Raw genomic sequence first — 26,304 nt, forward strand, 5'->3', positions numbered from 1 at the left:
GCTCTCTTTTACCATGACCTTACAAAACATGCATTTAATTTGTTTCACTCTTTTAAATATATGATTTTCACCATGATTCTCCCTCTCATGATCCCATTTTCCTTATTTTTAATACTGAGGCTTGTGCTAATGTCATCATTCAAATAAAAATTAGTAGATCAGATGTCTCTGATATTTTCAGAATGCCTCTGCCATTTATTAGTGAGATTTTTTTTCCTAAAGCCTGCTTTCAAATGTGAAGCACCTGGTAAGATCAGAAGCTTGCATTTCACTTTTCCTAGCACTGAACTACCTCCTCTAACGTGACTCAAAGTGAGGGGGGTTTGACCCATAGATCCAACCAGTTCCATGCTTCAGTTCTTCTGACCTGGAAGAGGTTTGTATGATTATCACACCAGTATGTCAGTAAGTAACTGGGCCAAAGTTGCTTAAAAGACAGCAAATTTTGTGGTTTAATTGCTGAAATCCTCATTTCACAAATCCAGTCACTGCTCTTCCATTAGTCAGCTTTTTAGTCCATCCCCATGCACTGCAATATCCAGTGGCTCCAATTTCATGAGCAAGTAAGAAAACTTACCAGGAGAAATGAACAGTTCAGCACTTTAACTGCTGCAAGGTCAAGGTACTTGCATCAGTGCTAATCTACATCCACTTCACCACCCTCACTGATTACAAACCTCAGCACAAGGAATTTTGGTGAGTTTACCCAGCCAGCTAATCAAACCTGTCATTCTCAACTTAGACATCTTGCTAAATCTTTTCAAAGTTTTCTGATAAAAATATCTGCATATTAATAGAATTGTATAGGGTGGTACTCTTTACATGAAAAACTGCCAGTTTCCAGTATTTTAACTTCAGGTCTGACACACTTTGTATGATTATACCCTATTTTTTAGGTTTATTTTCTAACACAAAAGAGATAAATCACAGCCCAGATCTATAGAAACAGAGTAATTAATGCTGAACATGGTAAATTTACCAAGTTACAAGTGCATTTTGCTTTTGCTGTTATAAGCTAAACTTAAACAATTATTTCTACATTATAAATCAATCACAACTTATCATTAGGTACACTCCACAAAATATAATATAAATTCTGAAATTCACCTCTCAGAGAGAGCTATTTATAGATAGGTGATTTGAGGCAGTTTAAAATTCAACCTGGATAACTTTATACTGAAAAACAATCACCTGAAAATAAATGTGATAAAACCCATTATGTGGAAGTCTGACTCAAAGTTAGTCACAGAATCAAACTGAAAATTCTCAGTTTGAGTGGACATAAAGATCACTGAGTTAATCTCTGGCTCTGCACAAGACAACCCAAAAAAATCACACCACATGTAATGGCTAATTTCACATTAGAGTGGGGCTAGACTGGTGCTGAGCAGTCCCAAAAATAGCAGTAATAACTGATAACAGGAAAGGGGGAATATAGATCAAAGGCCACATCTTTGCATTATCAAATGAAATACATTTGCAACTTTCTATATTCACAGCCCACTGCATTTTCTGAGGAAATAAAAAGCCCAGCAATAGTAGCATGTGCAAGTTTCCATCTTCCATGCTTTGTGTGAAAGGGGATGTGTGGGAATATAGAAGCAAATAAAGTCAGGAGAAATAACAACCAGTGCAGCCCTAACAGTAGGATTTCAGGTTCCCCATCCAAAGGATCCTGAGGCATGATAAAGTTCTCTTAAATCCCAGGTTCCTCTGTGGCAATCTCACCTCTGAATAAGTGCATGGAGAATGTGATTGTCAATCCCCTGACCCCTTATTACCTGATAAAGACAAATCTTTAATGGATAACTTGATGTCAGAGAGGACAGCTACCCAGGACAGTAGCTGCAGGGTGATGAAATGTAGGTACAATAGGATGGATCAGCTGCACACAAACAAATTTTCAGAAATATGCACCAAGGTATGGCATTTTTACCTGAAAAGTAATCTGAACTTGGGTAACTTTCTTCTGAAATGTTGACTGATGGAAATGCTTTAACACTTCAGTTGAAGCCACACACTGAAGGATACTCTGACTATTTCTCTCAATTAGGGACACATCTTTCTTGCAGTTTTCTTGATAAGCTACCAAATCCTGAAAGAAAAGAACATATATCTACCCTGGCCAGGAACAAAGAGGAAAAAGGCATTCAGCAAAATAACAGGAAGATGCTTTTTGACACTAAGAACAAAAGGGATGAGGTCACAGGACCTTCACAAAGAGACAACACAAAATATTACATGGAATAACACAGATGACACAACTTTCTCCTTGAATGTGAACTATTGCACACAAATAGATCTCTAGCTATTCACAGAACAATATACAGACATGTACTCAAGCCCTTTGGGTAGAGAATGTAGGTCTATTGATCTACACTGCCAATACACTGTAGGTCAATACATTGTTCTGTGATTTAATTTTATAGTTTTTCTATATTTATTGTATAACTGAAAATAACCAACAGTGACACAGGAATGACAGCTCTCAGTAGCAGGTTGAGATCTCAACCTTCCTTGCCTTTCAACAAATTAATCCTTCATGTTTTGGAATTCAGATTTCATTATAAATTACATTAAGTAATGAGAAATATATTTTTAAAAAGAGAGAAAAAGAAAACATGCATGAAATAGTACAGGCTGAAAACAAGTTTTAAAAATCCTACTTTAATTGAACTTTCCAAGGGAGTTCTGACTAGCTCTGAATTCCTCCAGAAAGAAATGCTTATTAGCCATTAAGAAAAGTTAATGCTATATTGCAATAAATTTCAAATAAAGCACTTTTCCAAGCCTTTAAAAAACTTCAATAATAGTCCAAGGAAACTTAGAGAAGTTTCTGATTTTGATTTTTCATCTGCTTAATAAAAAATCCAATGTATTTCTTGTATTTCAGTCCAATTTCCACTAGATTAAAAAAAAAAAAAGTCTTATGTTTACTCCTTGGATTTAAACCAGGACACTAAATAGGAACAAAAGTTTCAAAATTTTGTATTTATGCCTAGCTGACTTTAGGATAAGGTTACATCTGTTGCCTGAATATCTGCTCAGCTTAGAGTTGCAATCCAAATTCCTAGAAAGATAATTGTAAATACTCAGAGGCAGCAGACCTTTGTAAGATGTTTTTGAAACTTACTTGGGCTTTTTGTTTAAGAACAGTTGTTGGTTGTGCTTCAGGATCCAGGATAGAAATTATTTCATTTACTTTTTCAAGAGATTCATAAAAATGTGTGATTTGTTTCTCCAGTTCTTCCAGTGGAGACAGCAGACGTTGACATTCATACAGCTGGGCACTGGAATATTCCTTAACCTTTGGTCAAGAAAAACAGTTAATGAAACAGCTGTAAAATTCAATAAATAGCAGCTTTTTCTGCATTTAGGTTTATATAGTTGTTACCTACTCTTTTTTAAGATAGAGCAGTCCTGATCTTGAATCACTCCTTAATGAAAAGAGTATTAAATTTAAGGATGGTAGTCTTAGCATTTAGGAGGAGTAACATCTTCTCCACCCTGAATCAATCTACCGTTGCAACTATGTACTTGCTCAAATGCATACCTGTGAGAATTTATGTACAGGACCCTACTATTTATTATTTCAACTGTCTACAATTTGTAGTAAAAAAAAAAGCATTCTGCAACCTTGCCCAGCTGCTCTTTGAGCCGTGTCAAAGTTCCCAGCATTTCATTGGCTTCCTCTTGGGAAACTTCTTTTGTAACAAGTTGCACCGTTCTTGTAACTGCTTTGTACTGAGCTTCCATTGCAGGCAATTTCTGCTTGATATTCTGGAAGAAGAGTTAAAAAAAAATTCAACAACAGTATCTATGCATTCATGGGAGATAAAAGAATGACAAATTATATATATTCAAATTTTAAATTATTTTCATCACTGATTTTGGTGAGTACTGAATCATATGTCAAATCCATGAATATTGAGCCAGAGAGTATCAGTCAACTCACCTGAATGTGATTTGAAACTACAAAGAAAGAAATATCTACTGAGACAGTATTTTGGAAATTTGTTCTAAAAATGTCACTGACAGAATACAACTATATATCTCCATATATTTTAGATACAGCTGAAACCATGCAAAAAAAAAAAAAAAAAAAAAAAGCACCACTGATAAAAACCCCAATTAATTATGGGAATACATACTAAAATAAATTTATGCTATCAGAATTAAATAGTTGCAATTTTATTTCTTTTGAAGATGGAAAAAAAGAAATAAAAGGCAGACACTTACTTCTAAATCTTGCACAAACATTTTGACGTCATGAAAGGACACTTCCACAGCGACTGAAAATTTCGCATTGCTTCCATCAATAAAAGCTGTCAGATGGGCCACACCATCAACATACTCCTTCCTCATTTTGTCCAGTTCATCTGCTCGAGCATACTAAAAAACAGAAAGAAAAGGAAAAAATACAAAACAAAACAAAACAATAACAACAAAAAAAACCCAAACAAAACAAAAAAACCCCACCCAAATTAGACCAAATTAGATACCTAGCAAATAAGTAATGATTTAAGAGAATTAGCATGTTTTCAGTGAAATTGTTAGCTAGAAAAATTTCATTCAATGAAATACAGCATAATGGAAAGTAATCTACATTCATCATCTGCATTAGCTTCAGTAGTAATGATGCTAAGATGAACAGCATGCATACAGGAGTTCAGCCTCTTTTAAGGTCTGGGGAATGCCAGACTCATTTGTTTCTACCCAAGAATCAACAGTTCAGTTCATTTCTCACTACCTACAACATCAATTTTGAAAATTCAGCAAAGAGAATAGAACATGAAAAGCCTGGAAAAGCTAAAGAATAAGGGAAATCTTAATAAAGGAATGCTGGCTGGGGGAAGGGGAAACACATGCCTTAGAAAGTAGAAAGAGCTGTGCCACAGAAATGGTGAAAAAGCCTGTGAGAAAAAAACCCACATAGCCAGCATATGAAAGAAGCTACGTAAGTAGTGAAGAGACATTTACATCAGTGAATCACCCTAAATAGCATCAGTAAGTAAAGCTTGAGAACATTCTTGTCAACAGTCTGGAAAAGTTACAACAGAAGAGAGACAACCATTTTTTGCTTTTCCTTATAACCTGACTGCATAGGAGATGATAATGCCAGTAAAGAAAACAGATTCAGGCAACTGCTATTTAAAATCACTGAAAGGGGACAATGTTGATAGATGTATATTGACTAGAACAAAGATATTTTCTAACGTGTTTATGAGGTGGGAAATAGTTCTGTGTAATTAAGATCACATCTACTCTTTGATTTTTAAAGAGCAAATATAGAAATCACAATCCCTTTTGTATCAGCTGAATCTCTTACATGAGGTAAAGGGTAGGTTTATTAGTTTACTATCAGAGCCTGCTTGTAGGCAAGATAGAAGTCTGACCAAAATGGGGAAAAAAATGATCTAATTAAATTAATTACCATTTCTGCTTATGGTTGCAGTACAATAATTAGAGGGAACTTTCATCAGAGAGTAATGAAAATAATAATTTTCACCATGTTCACTGTTTAGCTTTACAGAGCTTTTACAGTAGCAATAGGCACTGAAAAGTCATTTTCTTTGTAGAACAGTAGAAGTTATGTATCAGTAACATTCACTGTGTCAAGACAGGTGACTATGATGAAAAGCTACAGCTTATACTAGTTGAAAATGTCCCCTCACCAGCCCTGAAATAGCTGTATAACCAAAAAGGTAAATAAAAGAAGAGCCCCAATACAATAAATTACTGTCAGGGAGTAATTTCTAATTTAAATACTGATGAACAGTTAGGCACTTTAGAAAGTTGTTCTATAGTCCTGCTAACAGGGCAATCTGTCTTGCTTGCCTGGAAATGACAAAGTAAATATTTAAAAGTAGCAAGGGCAAAATCACTTACCTGCTTAACTTGCATAAACAATTCTCTCCATCTTCCATTTAGCAACAGAAGCTGCTGTTTAAGATCTCTGGAAATGGTCTCATCACATGTTTCAATTAGAAAATTACCAGCATCATTCATGGCTGTGTGCTGTTGGATCCAATGAGGTAAGTGCCGGAAGAAATCCTGAGGAAGAAAATAAAAACACCATTCCAAAACCTTTTCAATTAGTCTTTATCTGAAATCATAAAACTAAAATTTAATCACCCGCTCATGACTTGATAAAAATTCATTGAACAATCATCCTCTGATGCTCTTCACATCAAATATGCCACAACAGAATTTTAATGTCTGTGAATATAACCTGTGGAATAAAAAATTACTGCCAGTTTACTTACAGCTCATTTTACTCCAGTGAGTGGCTTCAATTAAACTAATGAAATGCCTCCTTAAGAGCAAATGCCATAATTGAAAATGCTGCTAGGGCTCAAGCATTTTCTGTGTTGTCCTTAAACAGTGTGGGCTGATAGTTACACAGCCATATACAGGCTGTGGAGAGGTCCTTCCCCTGCTGTGAACCACAGGCAGCTTTCCAAGGTCTGGCCTCTCACAAGACCTTCAAAGATTGATTTTTTATCCCTGCTTCCTGCTATCTCAGAGCAGGTGAGCACAGAGGAGAAAGAGATGGCTGTCAGTGATTTTGTCCCCCTCACTAAACCTAATAGACTGTATGCATCTTGTAGGCAAGTACACGCACATCAACTGGTAGAGAAGACAAAAACCAATTCCCTCCGTTCCTTTTCTCTCTTCCAGACAATGGGCAATTGCTCCTTAGGCAGGTGTCCCTGGGCTCTAGGACTCCAGCTATATCAGTGAAAAGGACTCCAGCACTGCCTCATGATTGTCCACATCTTCTCCAACATGGTTTTGGCTTGTCCCTGCTACCCTTCTCCCAAACAATGCACAATTCAATGAATAGCACAAGTCTGTTCCAAACAGACTGGATCATGAGGGTGCCTTCCTTCAGGGGAGAAGGAGTAATCAGAAGGATTCAAGCTACCTGATCCTCAGGATTTAGGAGGGGACAGTGATCCATTTTGTTTATGCCTATCAATCTACCCTATAATTCCAAAACCATTCACCTTCCATGTGACAGTCCAATACAGTCCTTTGCTCAATGGTACATGAGAAAAATTCCTATCCAACCACACTGTCAGCCATCCCAAGTTTCAGAGCTACAGTTCTGAAACTGTATTTGTCAGAACCCATCTACATATAAAAGAAGTTCAGATGCAACTGTAAAGAAAAAGTCACGTGGTTGTACACTGGTCAAATATATTGAAGAGAGAATTGAACAACCCACAGTGTTTCAGTTCCTTAAAGCTGAGATCAATAGGATTCAGGTGCTCTGTACTGATGTATCAGTGAATAAATTTAATCAGCTCAGTAAACTGCATATGCAGTTTGGACCTTTTTCCGCTTGCAGTGGAGCAACCCCCTTGCTTTGGACAAAGGCTAACCTTTATGAGCACATCCAAAAGAAATAAAGTCTACTAAATTTGGCATGGGTCAGCTTTCCAATGGTCAGGCTCATTAGAGGGCAAGAAGAAAAAACCACGTGGAGTAAACTACTCACATCCTTGTTTCTACACACTTATTCCCACAAACCATTACCTTCTGCAGACCTGGCTGGGGAAGCTCTCCATTTCAGAAGCCAACCTAAGATGTGTTAATTTTAAACAAGTTTGGGAAGCACATCTCATTCTCAATTAAAACAATGCACCTCTTTTTAATGAAGTCACTAGATGAGATCTAGAAGCTCTCTAAAATCCTTTGGATACAGCTGTGTGAGAAAAGTGTGGGAGGATGCACTTACCATGAAATTATGGAAAGTGCTTAAGAGGTACTGGAAGTAAACAAAGAAGCTGTAGAAAGAACAGTTTGAAAAATCCAAGCACACTGCTATTTTTTTTTTGCAACATCTTCAGTATTATATATTCACAATAAGGTTTCTGAAAACTGAAGCCAATGACAAAGCCAACAGGCCTCTCTCTTTCTTTTCCAAATCAAAAATTCTGGTCTGGAAATGATGCAGGGATAATGGAAAGAAGAAGAAATCATGACAGCATGATGAAGAGCTACTGTGGTCTTTGCCTAAGAGAATATAGAGGCTTTAAGTAATACAGGTAAGGTATGGAAATGGGCAACTTTGTATCATATTACTAATATCTTTGTGGCTTTACAGAAAAAATATTTTGAAATGTTAAAAATAAATGTTTGATGCCATATTTCAAACAACAATTATCATCTTTCACCTGGTATTCCAGATGTTTTTCTTCATGGCTGTAAGACTATTAATTTTACAAACCACTGTAAGAATAGGTTTTGGTTTTAATAATCAAATATTAAAACTGCTAAAGCAGAACTATCCTTGGAACTATCTAAGTGAACATTATTGCTGTGGAGAGCTAAATTCAACATTAAAAGTAGAACTAACTTTTAAAATATGTATCTCAGTCTCCAGACAGATTCTACCACTCAGTAACCTTTAACAGGTTTGAGCCAATGTAATTTTAAGAAAAAAAAATAGCATTTTGGGAAGAATAAAACTTCATGTCTAAGGTTTTCAACAAGACTTTTTAACATTTTTGAAATCATATATCAGAATAAAAATAATTACTTGTTGGATTTATGTTAGAAACCAAAAGCAAGTATACACGGTATGGGTATGTTGAAATTTCTGCTTTGAAAATCTTTGAAGATAAAGTTATGCACCTAAACAGAAAAGTAAACATGTTGATTTTATTCATATACGTGGATTAAAGAATATTTTATTTTAATCATTGTCCAGTTACTTACATAAAACATACACCAGTATTAGATCACCCTGATCAGCAGAAGTCATTCTTCCTGCCCAGTAATAAGTTTTTGAATCTATATTATGCCAGACCATTTTTTCACTGTTTTATTTTATTTTAAAAGCATATTCCATTATTTTCCATCAGTTTGAACTAACAAATTTTAAAAAAACATATACTGTTTCTTCACATAACACGAACTGCTCATTCCTGACCTGATGCCAGTTTGCCATCCCACAGCCCATGAGAACCCTACTTTACTGGGAAGGGCTATAGAGCTGCTACATTGAGATCAGGTGCAAATTCAGCACCTATCAAACACAGAACTATTCAAGTCAATCCAGGTTATTACTGAAGGTTTACTAACTTAAATCTCAGTGTCTCAGTAATCTAACATTACAACAGAAAAAAAAAAAAAAAAACCAAACCAGAAGAACTATCTTTATAACTACAGGTCCCCAAAATCAATTGCCTAAAAGATTTCTGGAATACCAGGGAAATGGGTTAATTAATCAGCCATCAAATATAACAACACATATTAATAACACTGCTATTTGAAGGGTATGATTACTGAAAGTTGTCATCTAGAAAAGTCAGTGGAAATGTCTTTATAGTTAGTCCATGGTTACTCACTTTGGTGCTAAGAGCTGTACTTGCCTTTGAGTGAATCATGCAACATTGCTATATCTGAGCAATACTGCTGCCCTATATTCATGTCAAAGATGCCTCTAGCCATGGTACCACAGATGAGGCTTTCTCCATATACATATATATGTATTTGTGTATACACATATTTGTCTCTAGATGCTCTACAAGCAAACACTGAAACTCCCTGTGTTGAATGAAGACAGGATGTCAAAGTCTGAGCAAAACCTAAGCAAATGCTAAAAGAAAAATCAGTGTTTCACAATTTACAGAAGAGCCTTATGAATATGCTACCAGTGCATACCTTTTTGGAATGTTCAGGCTGATTCAGCATTTTTTCAGCATCTTCAAGCCAAGCTTGTAGACCTGCCACAGTGCTGCTGTATCTGTCCCAATTAGCAATTACTTCTTCCAGCATGCTTCTTACACTTCTCACCTCTACTGAGAGGTTCCTCCACTGAGCTGTGGTGTCACTCATGAATTTCATCACATTCTCAACTTCTTCCACTGAGATACAGGAAAGACATTGATTATTTTGTTTCATTACCATTTCTGTAAAGATTAACTTTATATCATGCTTATTCACTGTCATCAGGGAATGTTATTTTAATGTAACTTCTATTTCAGTAGGCTTTTATATACGAATGTTCAGTGCATAGCCCAATTTTAGCACAAGATCATGACTGAGAAATTAAATGTGTGAATTAAAGACTTAGGAAAGTACATAAAATGAGTGCTAAATTAAAACAGTAACACTGCATATTGTGTGTGGTGTCCATTTCAAATCTGCAATAAAAGAAATCAAGAGACAGGCTTGACTTAAAAATAGCAGAAAACAGGAGTTGCATAATATAAGAACACATATTATGTCTACGTTGAAAAGTATGGAATGAAAATCTGATCTTCCTGCCATTGACTTTGAAACCAAACTGCTGCTAATTTTTGCCATTTAACTTTTAGCATTTTCCACATGGCAAGAAAGGAAAAAATGTGTCCTCATTCCAGTGGAAAATAAACAGAGAGAAGAAAAAAAGGGCAAGAAAATGCTGGGACTTGACAAAATATGCAGAATATATTTGTTTTAAAGAGTTTTTAGCCAATTTGAACTGCTATTGCTGAATTCATGTATGTTAGTATTTGTTCTTTAGAAAAGAATTTGCTACTGGATTTTATTAATAGCATTGAACAAGTCTCTGACTTTTGTTCTTTTTAAGAAAAGCTTAAAAAAATATTTACCTTTGTAAAATTTGGGTGTCACTATCAATTTAAATTTCACAACAAACAAAAGTATCAATTTTCTCCCACCCCTTAGCAGCAGCTGCAACAATCCTCCAAAGACATTACTGTGCTACAGATTAAAGTGATCTCATGTCTGAAATTATCTAGGTCAAATATTGCCCTCGAATTCTCACTGAACTCAGCAGCATTCAGGAATGACAGGAGGCAGCTGTTGAATCAGCTATACATTTTTTCTCAGGTATGTCCATGCTGCAACTACCATTTGAGTTCCTCTTGCAGGTTTTCAAACTTAATGAAGAAACTCCAATAAACCAAAGGACGATTTGGCAACTACGATACTGGGACCAACTCCCAGTTGTCTTTTTCTTTTAAATTAAGCAAAGCCAGGGAGGATTTCCAGGCACTAGAACATGATTTTCCATACTCCTAATTTGGTTTCTGTCACAATTTTTTATCCCAAATTAACAACACTGAAATAATCCGAGAGTTAGCATGGACAATGGGCTTTTCCCAGGAGGAGGTCTGAATATGACATGCCCCTCCTCTGGAGATTCAGAAGCAGCAGGCTGCTCTGGACCAGGTGCCTACATGCTAGTGACAAAAGAAATATAGACCTTTACCTGAGCCATTTGCTTTGGCATACATTTCAGCTGCTCGTTTCAAGATCTGGTAGGTAACTTCATACTGCTCAAAGAACTTACTATTTTCAATAACAGACTGAAAAGAAAAAAACATTGTAACAGATAAAATAAAGATAGGTATTAGGATTAGCAATAATTTATATAAAATTACATCAGGACACTGATGATGACATTTAACTTCATTATTCCTCCATTCATATTTTCATCGTTATAAAAATATTTTTAATACCATAATTATAAAACAGCATATAAATGTCACCTTTTCAATTAATGGTACAGCAGAGTATATAATTTCAAATACAAATTTATTTACTTTCCATATGGAAAGGGTATTTGAAGTCTTTTTATCTGCTGTCTTGCTGGAAATCCCTAGAATATGATATTAAGAACTTACAGAAACTGAGTAACTAACAAGCTGTCTAATGAAAATTGTCTTACACTCAAAATGAAGTGGAATAATTTTAATAAAACAGAAATTTTCCTCCATATATGTCACCACAAAAATCAAATCCAATTGCTCCTGTACTAAGCCTTTGCAGTATGACAGGTTACATCTTAATAGATGAAAAACTTTTGCTTTATTCTTCAATTTTTCCTTACCTCCTTTGCAACTGCCAAGAAGTAAGATCATGGAAATACTGCACAAAGAGATGCTGCTTTTCCAAAGTGTGACACAGTGCTGTTCCTTTGTGAGTGATGGTTTAACTCTGTGATGTGTTATAGTGTGATGAATAAATCATCCGGAAATATTTTGGTAAAAAATTTATGCCTCTGACATTTATGCCTCCTTATCCCTTACAGCAAATGCAACTGACCTTTTTTTACATGACTTTCAGAAATGTTATTTCCTTTAAGTGCAATACAGAACTATAGCTCTACATTATGCAACCACATTATATCTTGCTTTACCAGTGTTAAAACAGGAAGAGAAAGGTAGAGTTTGGAATGGTTCTGTAATTTCTGTTACATCTCATCCCTCCTCAGGTACAGATTACAAAATTAAGGAATGCATACCCCATATATGTTTATACAAGCTTTGGAATGCCAGAATAGACAAAATCAGGCAAGTGTGATTTTGATTTAACCAGGTTTCAAATGAAGTCCATGTTCAATGTTATTTTGAGTAGGAGACTCAGATCTTGTGTGTTCATAAACCCATATTATATAACATGAAAAAAGCACTTAAAAATAATTCTGCCAGTATAGATCTAAAATCCTTCTATTTAAAACCTTTGACAGTTGCTATGTCAGGTTACAACAGCTATCTAGTAGATAATTTAGAACTGTGTTTAAAACTGAGGAAACTAGAAGTCAAGAACAATCACAATTTTTCTCTGTTCTCCTGTTAAAACACAATCTGCCATGTATGAAAACCTACAGGCTTTATCATGGATTGTGTGACGGACTCATAATTTCACCTTTGCCAAACCCATGCAGACATGTTAACCTGAACCAAAACCTCCAAGACTTCACATGAGAGAGAAAAAGAAAAAAAAAAAAAACAGATATCAAGAGCTATCTGAAATATTTTCAAAAATTAAATAAAGATATTTTACTGATTAATATTGTCTACCATCTGACAAGACTCCTTGAAGAAAATAAGCAGCTTTCTCAAATCAGTGTAGCATATGATGCTAAAAAAGTGCTGACACAGCAGCGGTACAACATAGTTCCATGGGGTAAAATCCATGGATAACTGTACCTAGTACCTCCCACACAGTGGATTTTGGTACAGTTTATTATCCAGGTTGATGGTGAAATGTGCTGACCTTTACTTCTGGTGTATGACAGACGGGTGAAAAGATATTAAGATGAAGTAAAAATCACCCCTTTTATTTTTAAGCTACAGTACATAAATATTTCCCAGGCATATGTTCTATCCAGATCCTAATTACATATGTTCCTAGAATGCTGACATTCCCCAGTCTGTTTTGGCAGACAAACAGACTTACATTTTTATCTCCTGCTAATATAATCACTCTGACTATAAGGTACTGACTACAGCTTTCCTATGCAAGACTCCTAATATACTGGAAGAGTAACACTTGTCCCTCAGCCCTAGAAAACTGGTCCCAGGTACACCAAAGCAAATAAATTCTCTTTCCATCACATCTTGAAGGAGCAGAAGTCAAGGCCATTTCAAGAATGAAAATGAGATTTATTTATCTTCTTGTCCTGATTTCCTCATTGTGATGTTATACAGTTTCAAAAATAATGCAAGGAAGCATCTTCCTTCCCTAAAGACCACCTCAGCATCAGTGGTCCAAATTACAAGAGCAATTAAGGCACCTGCAAATTAATATACAAGTTAATAACTTCCTGTTCCTTTTAAAGGAAAAAAATAAGAAAGTTACTAAAAGAACCATGAAAATTCAAGCTATCCAATTTTTTATTATTTCCCTTGTCACCTTTTATTAGTTCTTTTTACAGTCTTAGAGAGTAAAAAATGGACTACAATCCTAGGTATTGCACATCACTCCAGCAAACTAAGTTAATTCAAGTAATTATCTGAAGTTTGTAAAGCTTGTTTATAAAAGAAGGTAAACTGGCTCCTGAATTTTTGTGTGTCCCTAACTGCTACAGTTTAAACACTTTGAAGAGTGAGAATTTCACCCAAATTTCACTGAGTTTGACATTTTCTGTTCAAAGAAGCGGGGGCATCAATGATTTTCTCTGCTCATTGACCTGGCTCTGAATGGTTCTGTAACTGTATTAGCTCTTTTCAGACTTAATTTTTGCATGCCCTATGGATTAGGTAGAATGGAAAAATATATTTAGACCAACCCTGCTTTTGAAAGAATCCTTCATGCCCTAATGCAGAAGTGCAGCAGTCAGTACTATCATTCTACCTACACTTGGCACTGCACGTGTGAATTTAAAAAGCAGCAGCGTAGCACTGAAGAAGAATTTATCAATGAACGCTTGTAAGTCAAGAGTTTCTGTTCCTTAACATTGTAAATGGCTGATGCAGAGCTGGAGAAAACTCTTTCCAAAATAGAAATAAATAAAAAAAGGGTTCAATAACTAATGCTGAGTAGGAAAAGAAAAATCATTCTTTAAAAGAAGAAAATTAATCCCTGATAATTTTATTATATTAAAGAAATATATGGAGGTAAAATAATATTCTTTTTTATTAGTCTTTTGGAAGACTCTAAAAAATTCTGTGTGTGAATGCATGCCAAAAGCCTCCTCTGTCTTTAACTCTTTAACTGGGTAAAGTAACTATAAAGTGCTTCTATCCAGGTGTAAAAGAAGATAAAATTAACTTCTTTGGAATTGCTATAAAAAGGAAGCAAACACCTAGGATTTGGAACCTCCAGGCATGCTTGCTAAATTAATCACTGGACAGCAGCTGGAATAATATTTCTCTTTTTCAAAAAATGATGCAAAGAGAATAATTTTTACTTTTAGCCTTTTGACTAAAGGGGGAAGACAGATTCACCTCTGAAGCTATATTTCATAGGAATGCAGTCCTAAAGTTGATCACTGAAAAATCTGATATCTGTTTCTGTTTTTTTATACAATTCTAGCAAACTTAAATATGAAAATTTCAAAAATGGTTATAAAAAAGAGGACAACCAAAACTTACAACATAATTTTGAAGAAGCAGTTCCACGGACTCTCGCCTTCCATATTTGATAATCCACGATTTTAACTTCGATTCTGCAAAGACTAAGAGTGACAGCAGACGGTACTTCAGTTCCAGAAACTCCATCTTCAACAGATGGAGCTCAGATGAAGAGACAACAAAATTAAACCTATAAAATGAATCACAGTATAATATAATACAGCAATATTCATTTTTGCAGAAGAGACAGAAAGCAGTTTGGATATTTTTCTAATCTTTCACCTCATTTAGAGTCTACAAACATTGAATTATATGTGATGATATTCTAATGACTGCTCTTGAACAATAAACTAATTACATTTGTTTAAATCATAGAAAACATCAGTTCACTTCTGTTACTAAGTTTTGCAAAGTCATTTTTCCTTTTTTTCCACATGCATCCTGGCTGTTATATAACATTTCTTCCAGAAACAAGTAATAACAGGATCAGTAAAAAAAAAAGCATTCCCATCCAAAATCTATTATTTATTTTGATTCTCATCAATCTAAAAGGCATCAGGTTTTTCACTATATTTTTATGTCTATTTTAGGAGGTTTTTCCATCCATCTCAGTTTGCCACTGGGAAATGAAACTAGACAGTGATCTCTACATGAACAGATAAAAAAGCAAACAGGCTCCCCTTCATGCACAGAAGGTTTTCATTTCAGATTGAAAGCCTTACCTGTCTGCCATATCCTCTAACTGGTCATGTGGAACAGGCACACCATTAACAGACCTGGTCCTGTGGATCTCATGGAATGCCTTTTTGTGACCATCTATGTTTTTCAGCAGATCCTGATTGGATTTTAAGAAAGAGAGAGATATTGAGAGAGTGGGGGGAGGGAGCAGAGGGAGAGAAAAGGCTCACAGTAGGCTATCTAACTAATAAGCACAATTTTAAGCCGGCTCGGATGACTCAATGTAGTTAACTATTTGATCGTGCTCTCACATTTCCATGCAAGGTAAGGCACACCACATAAGCATTTGCACCAACTTAAACATTTACACAGGAACTCCCTTATGTGAAGCTCTGTTATAGCCATGTTGAACAATTATGACAGATTTTAAAACAGGATACACGGCAAAAGGTTTAACAAAACAAGAACCCTTAGCTGCATTAAATATCTCTGAAATTCGCTCTGCCAATATGCCAACATTTCAAAAGCATAACCCTCCTAAATTTACTCTTTAAATCTCTATAACAGATACTAACCTTTCCTAAGTATAGACTGAAATTTTAAGCAACTGATCTGCTCTACTATATATAGGAAGAAAATCTATAGCTCCTTCTCTAAGTACATATTCCATATTTAGTAAACTTTTCACTCTCTCACCATCAAAAGACTTCAGGATGGCTGTCTCAGTACCGCACGAGCTACTGCGGAATGTGGTACCCGACCTGTATTCCTGCGATCTGAACCGTAGCAGTGAAACCCCTACAGCAGAGCACACTTCAACTGTAACTAAGCAACACCGCTTCACACGGCTTCCTGGAGATTACATATTGAAATGAATGACTGGCAGCAGTCTTTGAAGAGATACTCTTAGCAGTAACACGTCAAGTCCCCGGAGAGCGGCTGAGAGAGCACAGAACGGTGGGGGTTTTTTGCTGCAGACAGGCAGCTGCTAGCACAAGGTGCTCAGAAGCCTGCTAGCAAAGATCGTGCAAAGGTTCCCCTCTCTCACCTCAGGGAACAAAATGCAGGCTTCTGCACAGATCCTACATATGTATTCATTCCTACATGCCAAGGAAGGGCTTCTCCCCAGCCAAATCTTGGTGTTAGCACAGGAGGAATCAGTGGCAATTCTCTGGCTCAGCTCACCAAATGGCCCCGCTATCCCCATCAACCCGCCTGGGTTTTCATTGTTTTCTGCTTCAGCCAACACCTTGCTGTGAGGAGAAATGAGCTAGGCTTTCTCAGATGCAGGTGATGTGCTGATTTTACCATGGTGAAAATTTCTGTGACTGACAGTCTTACATAAAGGAAAGATTTGGAACAAATATCTCAGCTGCGTTTGAGACTTTGCCAAACAAGGGATGCAAAGGGAGCAAAGGGATGCCCCTACCATGCACCCTTAACTGGTGAGTCAAAACAAATTACAGTCGCTTCATCCAACATCAACAGGAAGCTCATGAAAACCTATATACAGCATGCTCATAAAATGAAATCCTGCTCCAGGAAATGACCCTCAGCAAGCACAGACATTGCCCTTAATTCCTGGATTTTGGTAGCAATGGCAGCTAAAATAAGCATAGGTGCTTGCCTGATTGTACAAGGTTTGTCCAAATAAGCTTGTACATTTTGTACTAAATTCAAATAGATGATGAGCTATAAATTTCACTAAGGTAACCCACTGTCAGATGAGACAAAGATAAAAAGGAAGCAATGATGTCATCTGAACAAATCCAAACAAACCAACCAACCTGAAGGAAACTAGGAAACAAGGACTGAAAAAATACATGAATGCATTTCTGGTACTATCCAGTAGCACATTTGGATTCATCAATTCAAGTCTGAGCAACAAAACCTCCAGGAACAGATATAATTATATATGCTTCTCTTGAAGTCTTTTCCATCCCACTCCCATGGGAAAACTCCCCTGGCACAGATTAACCTAAATCAAAGTTTATTTGTTGGCATGGAAATCCCTCACCCCAGCATTTCTGATGCAAATAAAAAACAGTTTAGGGCACAGTCTTTTGTACTTCTTATGAAAGTATCAAAAGGAGGTCTACAGTGTTCACATTCTAAGAACAAAAGAGTGTTTGACTTGTTAATTTTTTTTAAAACAAATGTCAAATCCTATGAATCCTGAAATATTTGATGCTACCAAGAAAGTTAATGAAATTTAGCATTACAAGAGACAAGAACCTGAAAAAATCCATATCTTCCTTAAAGATTTTAACTTTTTTTTTTTATTTATTTAATTAGTTACAACTCAAGGTAGAAGAGCTACAATTGTTCTAATAAAAAGAAATTGAGTGACCGTGAAACTTCTCATCTTTTCATGATATAACATTGCTTTTTGATGAAAAAACCTTACCCATATCCTAAACACAAAAAATAACAAATTTACAAAAAAAGTGTTAATATAGTAGTGATCGAGGAGGAAAAAAAGCAATATAAACCAATACAGCCTCAAGTACTGCCTTTCTCTGCAACATCTCTTCCCTTTCATTTATTGGTTCAGTTTCTTTTATCATCTCACCAGCATGTTTTTTCACCAATACATTTTTCTCACATATATTCCGCAAATCCACAGAAAAAACCTCACCGCTTTGGTCTTAAATGAGAACTTGGACTCAGCACAGAATGATGGTACAATTATTTACATTCATCTGGAAAATTTTCTGTTTACCACAGCATGCTATCTGCCATCACAGATGGCTATCATGCTATCTGTCATCACTACACTATCAAAATTCACTGCATTCTCATTTTCTCCCCTCCATGAATGTCACCTGCACTGACTATCAGCACAGTTAGTGCATTTATTCCCTTTTTCCTGTTTCACCCAATTAGTTCATTCTGGTTGAACAATGCACCCAATATTATGAGCTCACTATGGAGTTTTATGATAGAAAAATTAAAATAGTAATACATGACCTACTTCAGGTAGAAGAAGCAAAAACCTTTGAAAGCAATTCTGAATATCTGAATATTGGTTGCAAGATACACAGATACCACAGTTCAAATCATCATGACAAGACACCAACCTTTAGCCACCACCAGGACAACACAACCCACAGAAAGTAGAAATAATTATTTTTGCAGAGTATGGATCATTTATAGCTGTGAAAACAACGGAGGGTAACACTCAGAACAAATGCATCTCCATCTACCTTATGTTGTTCCAGCTTCCTGTGTATTGTGTTTGCTGTTTCCTCATGAGCTTGCTGAACAGTTACTTCTTCCCTCAGAGCAGCCTCTGCCCTGTAGAGCCAAGCACCAATGGTACCCAAAGGAGCAGGAAGGGATTTATCAAGGTGAATGTGCCAATCAAGCATCTAGGAGTAAAAGGAAAACGACTGAAATTCCTCCCTTGCTAAATAATACAAATATTTACAAAAACCGTACTTCACACTGTAAAATCAAACCCCCAGGTAACAGAGTTTAATAGAGACATAAGCACAGGTATATTATTCCACATGAGTTTGGAAATTACAGCATTCTCACAGGCAACAAAATCTCTACAGGAATTTGTTGATTTATGTATTTCCCTTTCTGAATGTCACAGAATGATCATGAATAAACTGGAACAACTGAGAAGCAAAATATCTGGAATTTTAGCAGTTAATATGCAGAGAAAAGGGATACAAGACCTTCTTCTGCAAATGTTATTTAATTCATGCTCTTGCATAAAATCTTTATATCTCTGTTTTGAACATATTTTTTATATGTAAGGTTCACATGAATCTCAAAAGACTGTGGAGGGGAGAATATAGTAATAAAACACTGTGTCTTATTGGCAATGCCAGATATGGGAGTGAAAACATCATGAAAATTATGTGAAAACTCCAGAATCATTTTAAACAGATCTTCTGTTAAATACATGACAGAAAAAAAATATATATGCAGTATGGATATACACTAGTGATACAGTTCTTTAACTTTTAATTTGGGTCAAATGGTATAATTTGCTTGGGATTTTCATTCAGTTATGCAAAATTCCAATCATAAATACTAACATTAGTTTATTACTATTGAAAATAGGTCAAAAATAGAATTAAAACCTCATTTATTGGTAACATATCCAGTATTACACAGAAATTCTTTTAGTTATACTAAAAAGCACTATATTAGAATTTCTCAAAAAAATAGCAACTTACATAGGAACACTGGGTTTGGAAGTGGCATTGTGTATGCTTTTCTTTCTATCAACAATGTCTTGAACTTGGCTGAGCACTGTTACCACTCTTTCAAGTCTAGGGAAATCTCCAAGTATAGCCCTTTTCTTAAAGTTCATATTCTATCTTTGAGCAATATTAAAGATGATAGTGCAGTAAATATTCTCAAAACAAATGCAAAATAATTCAGCAGTACCAGAAATTTGGTCCACTTTTAGGTTCCAAATGCCCAATAAAATCAATAGCAAACAGGTGTTTAAATGATTTCAAATTCCACCCTTCATTTTATAAAAAAATATCTAGCACAATGACTTTCAACTTACCCTGGAAGTAACTCTCTCCCAAGCTTGCTTCACCACAGCTTGATCAAGTGATAATTTACCATCTTTCCTTACCGACTGGGTTGCAAGTTCAAACTGTTTCCTTTTTACCTCATATTGTACTCTGAAATGTTTAAATGACTGCACAAAGAGAAAACCAAATCAAATGCAGTACAGAGTGAAGGAGTTAAATTCTTTAACATTTATGGAGTACCATAACCTATGGAAATTCTGTACTGACAGCTGTACTAATCTTTCCCAAAGAGGAATAGCACTTAACTTCTGTATTTACTTGTATATTTTTATTTATATACAGGTAAGACTTTTGTATTTCCCTTCAGCTACCAGGTGCATGAACCATATATGAAATGAGATAATAATTGATCAGATAAAATTGCAACTGAATTTAATGCTACTTGGGACAGTGGCTGCATTTAGAGAAAGAACAGTCAAGCTTAAGGAGAAAATTTAGGCCAAGTTTTGTATTTTTGATTTAGACATTAACCTTTGAGAGAGCAAATGAAAATAAAACTCTAAGTCCTGTCCTCTCCACCTGTCAGCTAATGCAGCCTTCAGTCATAGCTCCTATCTGAGCTAAATCATGCAGGATCTGGAGGGATGGCACAGACACATGCTCTCTTCTAACTAGGACAGTCCTGCTTCACACTGCTGGGAAAAGCTCTCTGTCAGGCAAACCATCTGTGCACTGTCCTACGGAGCAAAGCTGGAGCTGGCATTATAACTCCTCCGCCCATAACAGACCAGACACACTTATTTCTTTAAACAACACTAGAGTGACTCCCATATATACAGACTGCACAAAATACTGCAGTACCTGTTACACACAGTGACGACAAAGATTTGTTATCATACACAATTTCCCTGCTGCTTACCTGATACTTCTCTTGTAAGCTTGTTTCTGCCACCTGTGCTCGGGCTATGTCTCTTTCAAATTGTTCTGCCCACACTTTTAGGTCTCTTAGCACCAGTCTGTCTTCCTTCTATGATGCAGTACAATCACACATTTAAAAAAAACCCATTGCAGCATTTTAGCAGAGCTGTCAGATGTAGTCCAGAAATTAACATCTCCATAGCATGTCAAGGTCATTAGTTGCAATGAAAGCAAATGTGCCTAATTCTCTTCTCATTTACCTTCTTAAAGTCTAACTGAAAAGCATTCTCTGAGTATGAGAGAAGTCACCAACTACACGAGTCTTACAGGAGTGAAATCATGACAAACAGAGACATTGCAGTGTCAGAGATATTATCAGCAGTTTTCATCTGATGTGAAATTAACACAGTTCTTTAAAGGTACCTTAGCAAATAATTTTAGACTTTAACAGGTTAGCCAAGTCAATTTTCAGTTGAAAAGTTAATTGAGCTGAGACAGGAGAGGATATTTTAATCTTTTACCACCATTTTATTAGCTGGTCTGCTATTGCTGAAAAGAAAAGTTATAGTCTGATTGACTTCAGAGTAATCCTTGACATAAAGCGCCAAGTCCAGAAGTTAGCAAAATATTTATAATATTTTAACAAGGAAAATGAAAAGAAAGAAAGAAAACAAGTATCTTAAATGTCTTTTCCTTCTATGCCATGTTATGGCTTTAAAGTAGAGCATATTTGTGTTACAGTTTACCACTTCAGTCAGTCATGGCACTGCAGTTTTGTAAGGCTGCAAAGTTCTCTGCAGAATTCAGTGACCTGGCAGTGGACAGAAAAATGCTCACAGGAAGTCTCAGGTCTGTGGGCATGTTATAAGCAAAAGTTATCAGGAAATAGAAAGTACTCTGTGCACGGTGTAAGAAGGCTGGTAAAGCAGGATACAAGTGTCCCTCTCAGATTTCCAAACAATGAACCAGATGTGTTGGCTACCAGAAGCTACTTTTTGAAACCAAAGAAGCTTTATCACCGTAAAATTTGTCAGAAACAGACAAACAACAAATTTGTCTATTACAGAACAAATGTATCTTACATCTCATCCTATAAGCTAATCACCTAAAATGTGTCACACTTCAAGAATTACATGAGAGAAGAAAAACTGGACCACGGGATAAAAAAAGAGTAGTCACTGCCTGCATTTAAGAAACAAAATACTATCTTTTAAAAAATGAACTTGACGGTGGAAAGAAGCCAATTTATGGTCTCTTTCTTTGAAAGCTACTTCATAAAATATGTAAAATATAACTTCCCCTTAATAATTTTTAAAAGATAAAGCTATTGCTTCCTTTCAGCCAGGAAAGGACAGGTTCCTCAGATAAGAAACAAATCTTTGATGTATTTCTACGAATTCTTTTACTGAGCCTCTGCTCAAAACAGTGGTAGTTAGTTGGACATAATTTGCACAACAGATTTGCAATTATCACAGTGATCCTGCTAGCCAGATAGTTGCAGTGAGGTTAACATGCTGTTAGGGCAGCTGTGCTGGAACAAAGTTCTCTGTAGCTCGTGCTCCTGTCCTCTGACACACACAGGCTCCAGCTACCTGTAATACTGGGCTTTCCTCGGTGTCCTAAGAAGCCAAAACTCCCAGCACTTCCAAATTTTCAAATCACTTAAATATAGAAAAGGAGAAGAAAATTTCTGTTGTTCTTGTCTCTGTGTGTGAATATAACATTAAGATTCTTTACGAAAACCAGCAAATTCATGAGGAAAATCATAGAATCATTTCGGTTAGAAAAGACCTCTAAGATCATCAAATCCAGCCAAGTAGAATATAAAAAAGAGCATCTTAACTCATTCAGCCATGAAGAAAGAACTTTGGTATTGAATTTGCTCTATTCCTAAGAAGCTTTAACTCTGGTGAGACTATTGAGATCTTTGTTAGTATTTAGTTGCCAGCTCCATAAAAGCAACACTAAACTATGTACCTTAGTGCATAGCACTAAAATAATATAGCAATCTTACTGACTGAAAATTTCAGTAAGGTGTTATTGATTGATTGAAGTGATGAAGGGAAGAAGTGTGCCCCAATGCTCTGTGTATTACTTCTAATTCACACTACAAAATTTAGTTTCATAAAACACTGTTTTATATTCCTCATATTACTTAAGGTAAGAGTTTGACATAGGATCTATATGCCTGCAACTGTTCATGCAGTAATCTGAGCAAAGCAGGTATTTTGCATGATTACTTCATCAGTTTAAAAAATTAAATTTAAAACCCATTCTGACCAAATGTTTTTGAAACAGAATATCTCTGGGATTAAGAATACCTCGATGGTACTTGAAGATAACACAGGAACAGCCTCACCTCTCTCAGACCACATAGGGTTTCTCTAATACTAAGTTAACTAAGGTAGCATTTAGCTATTCTTTAACAATAAGTTAATTAAGGTAGCATTTACTAAAGTAGCATTTAGCCTTCTGCATTTTAAAGAACTATTAATTTAGGGAATTTTGATCACTTTAATTGCAAAAGATGTAGATGCTTCAGCAACCACCTAACTGGACACTATAAATTACATTGTGTAACAATGCACGATTAATCTTTTATTTATTTTTTCATATGCTTTCAGAGGTTTCCAGTTCAGTAATCCACTTACTACCTGCAAAATAAATTTTGTGGTCCTTGGTTGATACTAAAGCAGTTTAAAGTCTCAGTTTGGGAAATCAACAGAAGAGATTCACTTTCTTAGACACCAAGGTACTTGTCATCAACACCCACCAGATTTAATGAGCTATCATTCTTAAAAAAAGACTTTCGTTAGTGTCTAGTATTCTTGCTCTTAATAAAATATCAAAATTACATTCTCACTGATATGTAAACTATTTTCTAAAGTCTGCCCATCTGAAGTAGCAGACAGATCAGAAGATAAATCACCAAACAGAAGTTATCTAGAATAAATATAACTTCCTCTGGCATGCGGACCATTGATCTCTGATCCATCTATCTGAGTTTATCTAAAATCCTGTGGTTCATTCAGTAGGCTACTTCCAAGCAGCATTTCTAAATATCAATTTATCCTTACACAATTCCATGAATGTTCACATATTTGTAGAGATGAACAGAATTGGAGCACTCAGCTGACAAAGAACATCAAAGAAGGTATTCAGAGAGAAGAGTTTATGAGTTCTGATATGATAATGGAGTACACTTTAAATTTGCAAAGAGAGTTTTCAGCCCAGAATCGGTATTTTATTAACTGATATGGCAGAGTTAATTTGAAAATTACATAATACAGAATACTGTAGAGTTTGAAGAGCTTAAAATATAATAAGAATCTTACTTATGGACTGGAGAGGAAGTATTTTGTTTCGTTCCCTAACATGTAATTATAAACAACGTGTACTGATCAAACTCTCAGGCACAGATACAATAGAATTTTCAAATATTACCTTTTAAATGAAAAAAAGCTTAAGTCTGTTTTTCAGGGACATGGAATCATTGCATTGCATATGTACTGAGCAAATGAAGTCCCTTCAAAAACGTTTATGCATAAATTCAGCTGATTATGCTGTTCATTTTGAAAACTCTGGCCTATATATACATACAGGTTGCTGGATACATATATAGGTTACTGAAACTCACTCCCTGACAGCAGTATCACAGACACAGGGTGAACTCTGAGCCAGGCATCACCTTCAGGGATGAACTATTAATGACTAGCTGCAGAAGTAGACTAAATCCCTGGAAAAGCTCAGAAAGCTATTTTTGCAGCTGCTGCTCAGGAATTTCCTCTTACACTGGGGAACTCTGCTGGCATAAAAATGTCAGAGATGACAGGATTATCTTCTGAATTACTTGCTCATCAGAGCACAAGAAGAGAAAGACTTTACATCAGAAATACTTTGAGGGGGTGAGCTTTAAGTACAGCTAAATTTATACCATGATAAGGAAATCGGCAGAGCTTTTACCGCTTCAAATCTCCTCTGGCTTAAGAAGTAATGTACTGGGGCTGTGTAGGGCTAAGGATTTATAAAGTCACATTAAAGGTGCCCAAACTTGATTGAATGGATTGAGAATATAAGAGTCATTTTAAAATACTCTATTTTATAAATTTTTTTAGAAAAAACAATCCCAACCAAAAAACCCCCAAGAATGTGGAATCTAGGCAATTAATTGGATCAGACCAAACTATAAACACTACTGACTGACTGCAGTGACACATTTATTTCACAATGTATTCACTTCTGCAGTCTTGGTGTTTCACCTCTGAATGCTCACTTCATATACTCTGTGTTAGGTTTCTGAACCTCTCACAGTCAATACTAGAAAATTAGAAGTATCTAAAAGTCTAGGATGGTTAGAAAATATATTTTAAAAAACATAATAGTTTAGATGAAAAGGGAGAAGCACATCACAAACAAATACTCTCCTTCCAACTCACAGGCCACACACATCACTTACACAATCATACACTCTACTATCTACTCTAGAAACCTAAAGACATACAAAAATATCCATGTAAAATGATATTGGATGTGTAGAAACATTGAACTATAATCTATTAATTTCATGTTTATATCTATACTTAAGAAAACCAAGAGATTTATTATAGGAATGTTGGCTTTCTTTTCTATAATATTTCTGTGAGGTTATTTACAAAATTAAGTGTTAGGCTGTTAGAGTCAGCTCATGTAAGAGAGCAGACCTAGAATCATCATGTTAATGTATTGCTTTTCAGGAAAGATAAGGTTGGCAAACTAATATATATATTAAGCCCCCCAAAACCTAAATTCAAATAAGTGCAGGATAAAAAAAGATAACAACCATGAAAGGTCCAATCCAAGCAATTATTCTGAGCACACACCCTTACCTTAAATTTCATAAAAGAAATGACAAAAGTTGGGATTGCTTGAAGTTCCTAGCAATATGAAACAAATGGGAAAAAAGAAGCAAGAAAAAAAAAAAAAGAAAAGAAGCAAAATAAAATAAAGCAAAGCAGGCAGAAAGTCCAGAGAGAACAGTAAGAGCCACACATGTAGGAATACAAGATGTACTTAGAACTATTATCAAGCTCACATGTCTGTATTATATCTAGTGATATAATTTTCATATTAGATCTGATTTCCAGATTGTTAGTCACTACATAATTTATTTTATCTGGAAAAATAATTACTTACCGTAGAGTCACTGTGTTTCTTTGAGATGTGTTGACTACATGAGTTCATACACATTCATAGCTGGTCCAAGTGTGAGAGATCAGACCCCTTTCAATTCTGAAAATGCACATGCAAATAGCTGCTCCCTCTGACCACAAATAAGGGATAAGTTTCAATCATTACCCCACTACTTCCAATGGAAATTCTTTATAAACTGAGCATTGAATCAGGAG

General features: G+C 35.6%; 1 protein-coding gene across 2 annotated transcripts in view; it reads right to left on the reverse strand.

The window, feature by feature from the left end:
- The window catches only part of SYNE1 (spectrin repeat containing nuclear envelope protein 1), a 278,124-nt gene that overhangs the window by 190,029 nt on the left and 61,791 nt on the right, over positions 1-26,304 (reverse strand). The window contains exons 10-22 of one of the 2 annotated variants that reach the window (XM_084201521.1): positions 25,786-25,833; positions 20,922-21,029; positions 20,032-20,169; positions 18,704-18,868; positions 15,542-15,654; positions 14,841-15,009; positions 11,231-11,327; positions 9,676-9,878; positions 5,890-6,054; positions 4,240-4,392; positions 3,637-3,780; positions 3,134-3,307; positions 1,937-2,095 (exon numbers count right to left, since the gene is read on the reverse strand). In XM_084201521.1, coding sequence (XP_084057647.1) covers positions 1,937-2,095; positions 3,134-3,307; positions 3,637-3,780; positions 4,240-4,392; positions 5,890-6,054; positions 9,676-9,878; positions 11,231-11,327; positions 14,841-15,009; positions 15,542-15,654; positions 18,704-18,868; positions 20,032-20,169; positions 20,922-21,029; positions 25,786-25,833 — 1,836 coding nt within the window. The remainder of the gene's footprint in view (positions 1-1,936; positions 2,096-3,133; positions 3,308-3,636; positions 3,781-4,239; positions 4,393-5,889; positions 6,055-9,675; positions 9,879-11,230; positions 11,328-14,840; positions 15,010-15,541; positions 15,655-18,703; positions 18,869-20,031; positions 20,170-20,921; positions 21,030-25,785; positions 25,834-26,304) is intronic. The other variant, XM_084201522.1, reaches the window with a different exon arrangement.

Source organism: Fringilla coelebs (assembly GCF_963513975.1).
Source record: "Fringilla coelebs genome assembly, chromosome: 3".
Taxonomy (NCBI): Eukaryota; Metazoa; Chordata; class Aves; order Passeriformes; family Fringillidae; genus Fringilla; species Fringilla coelebs.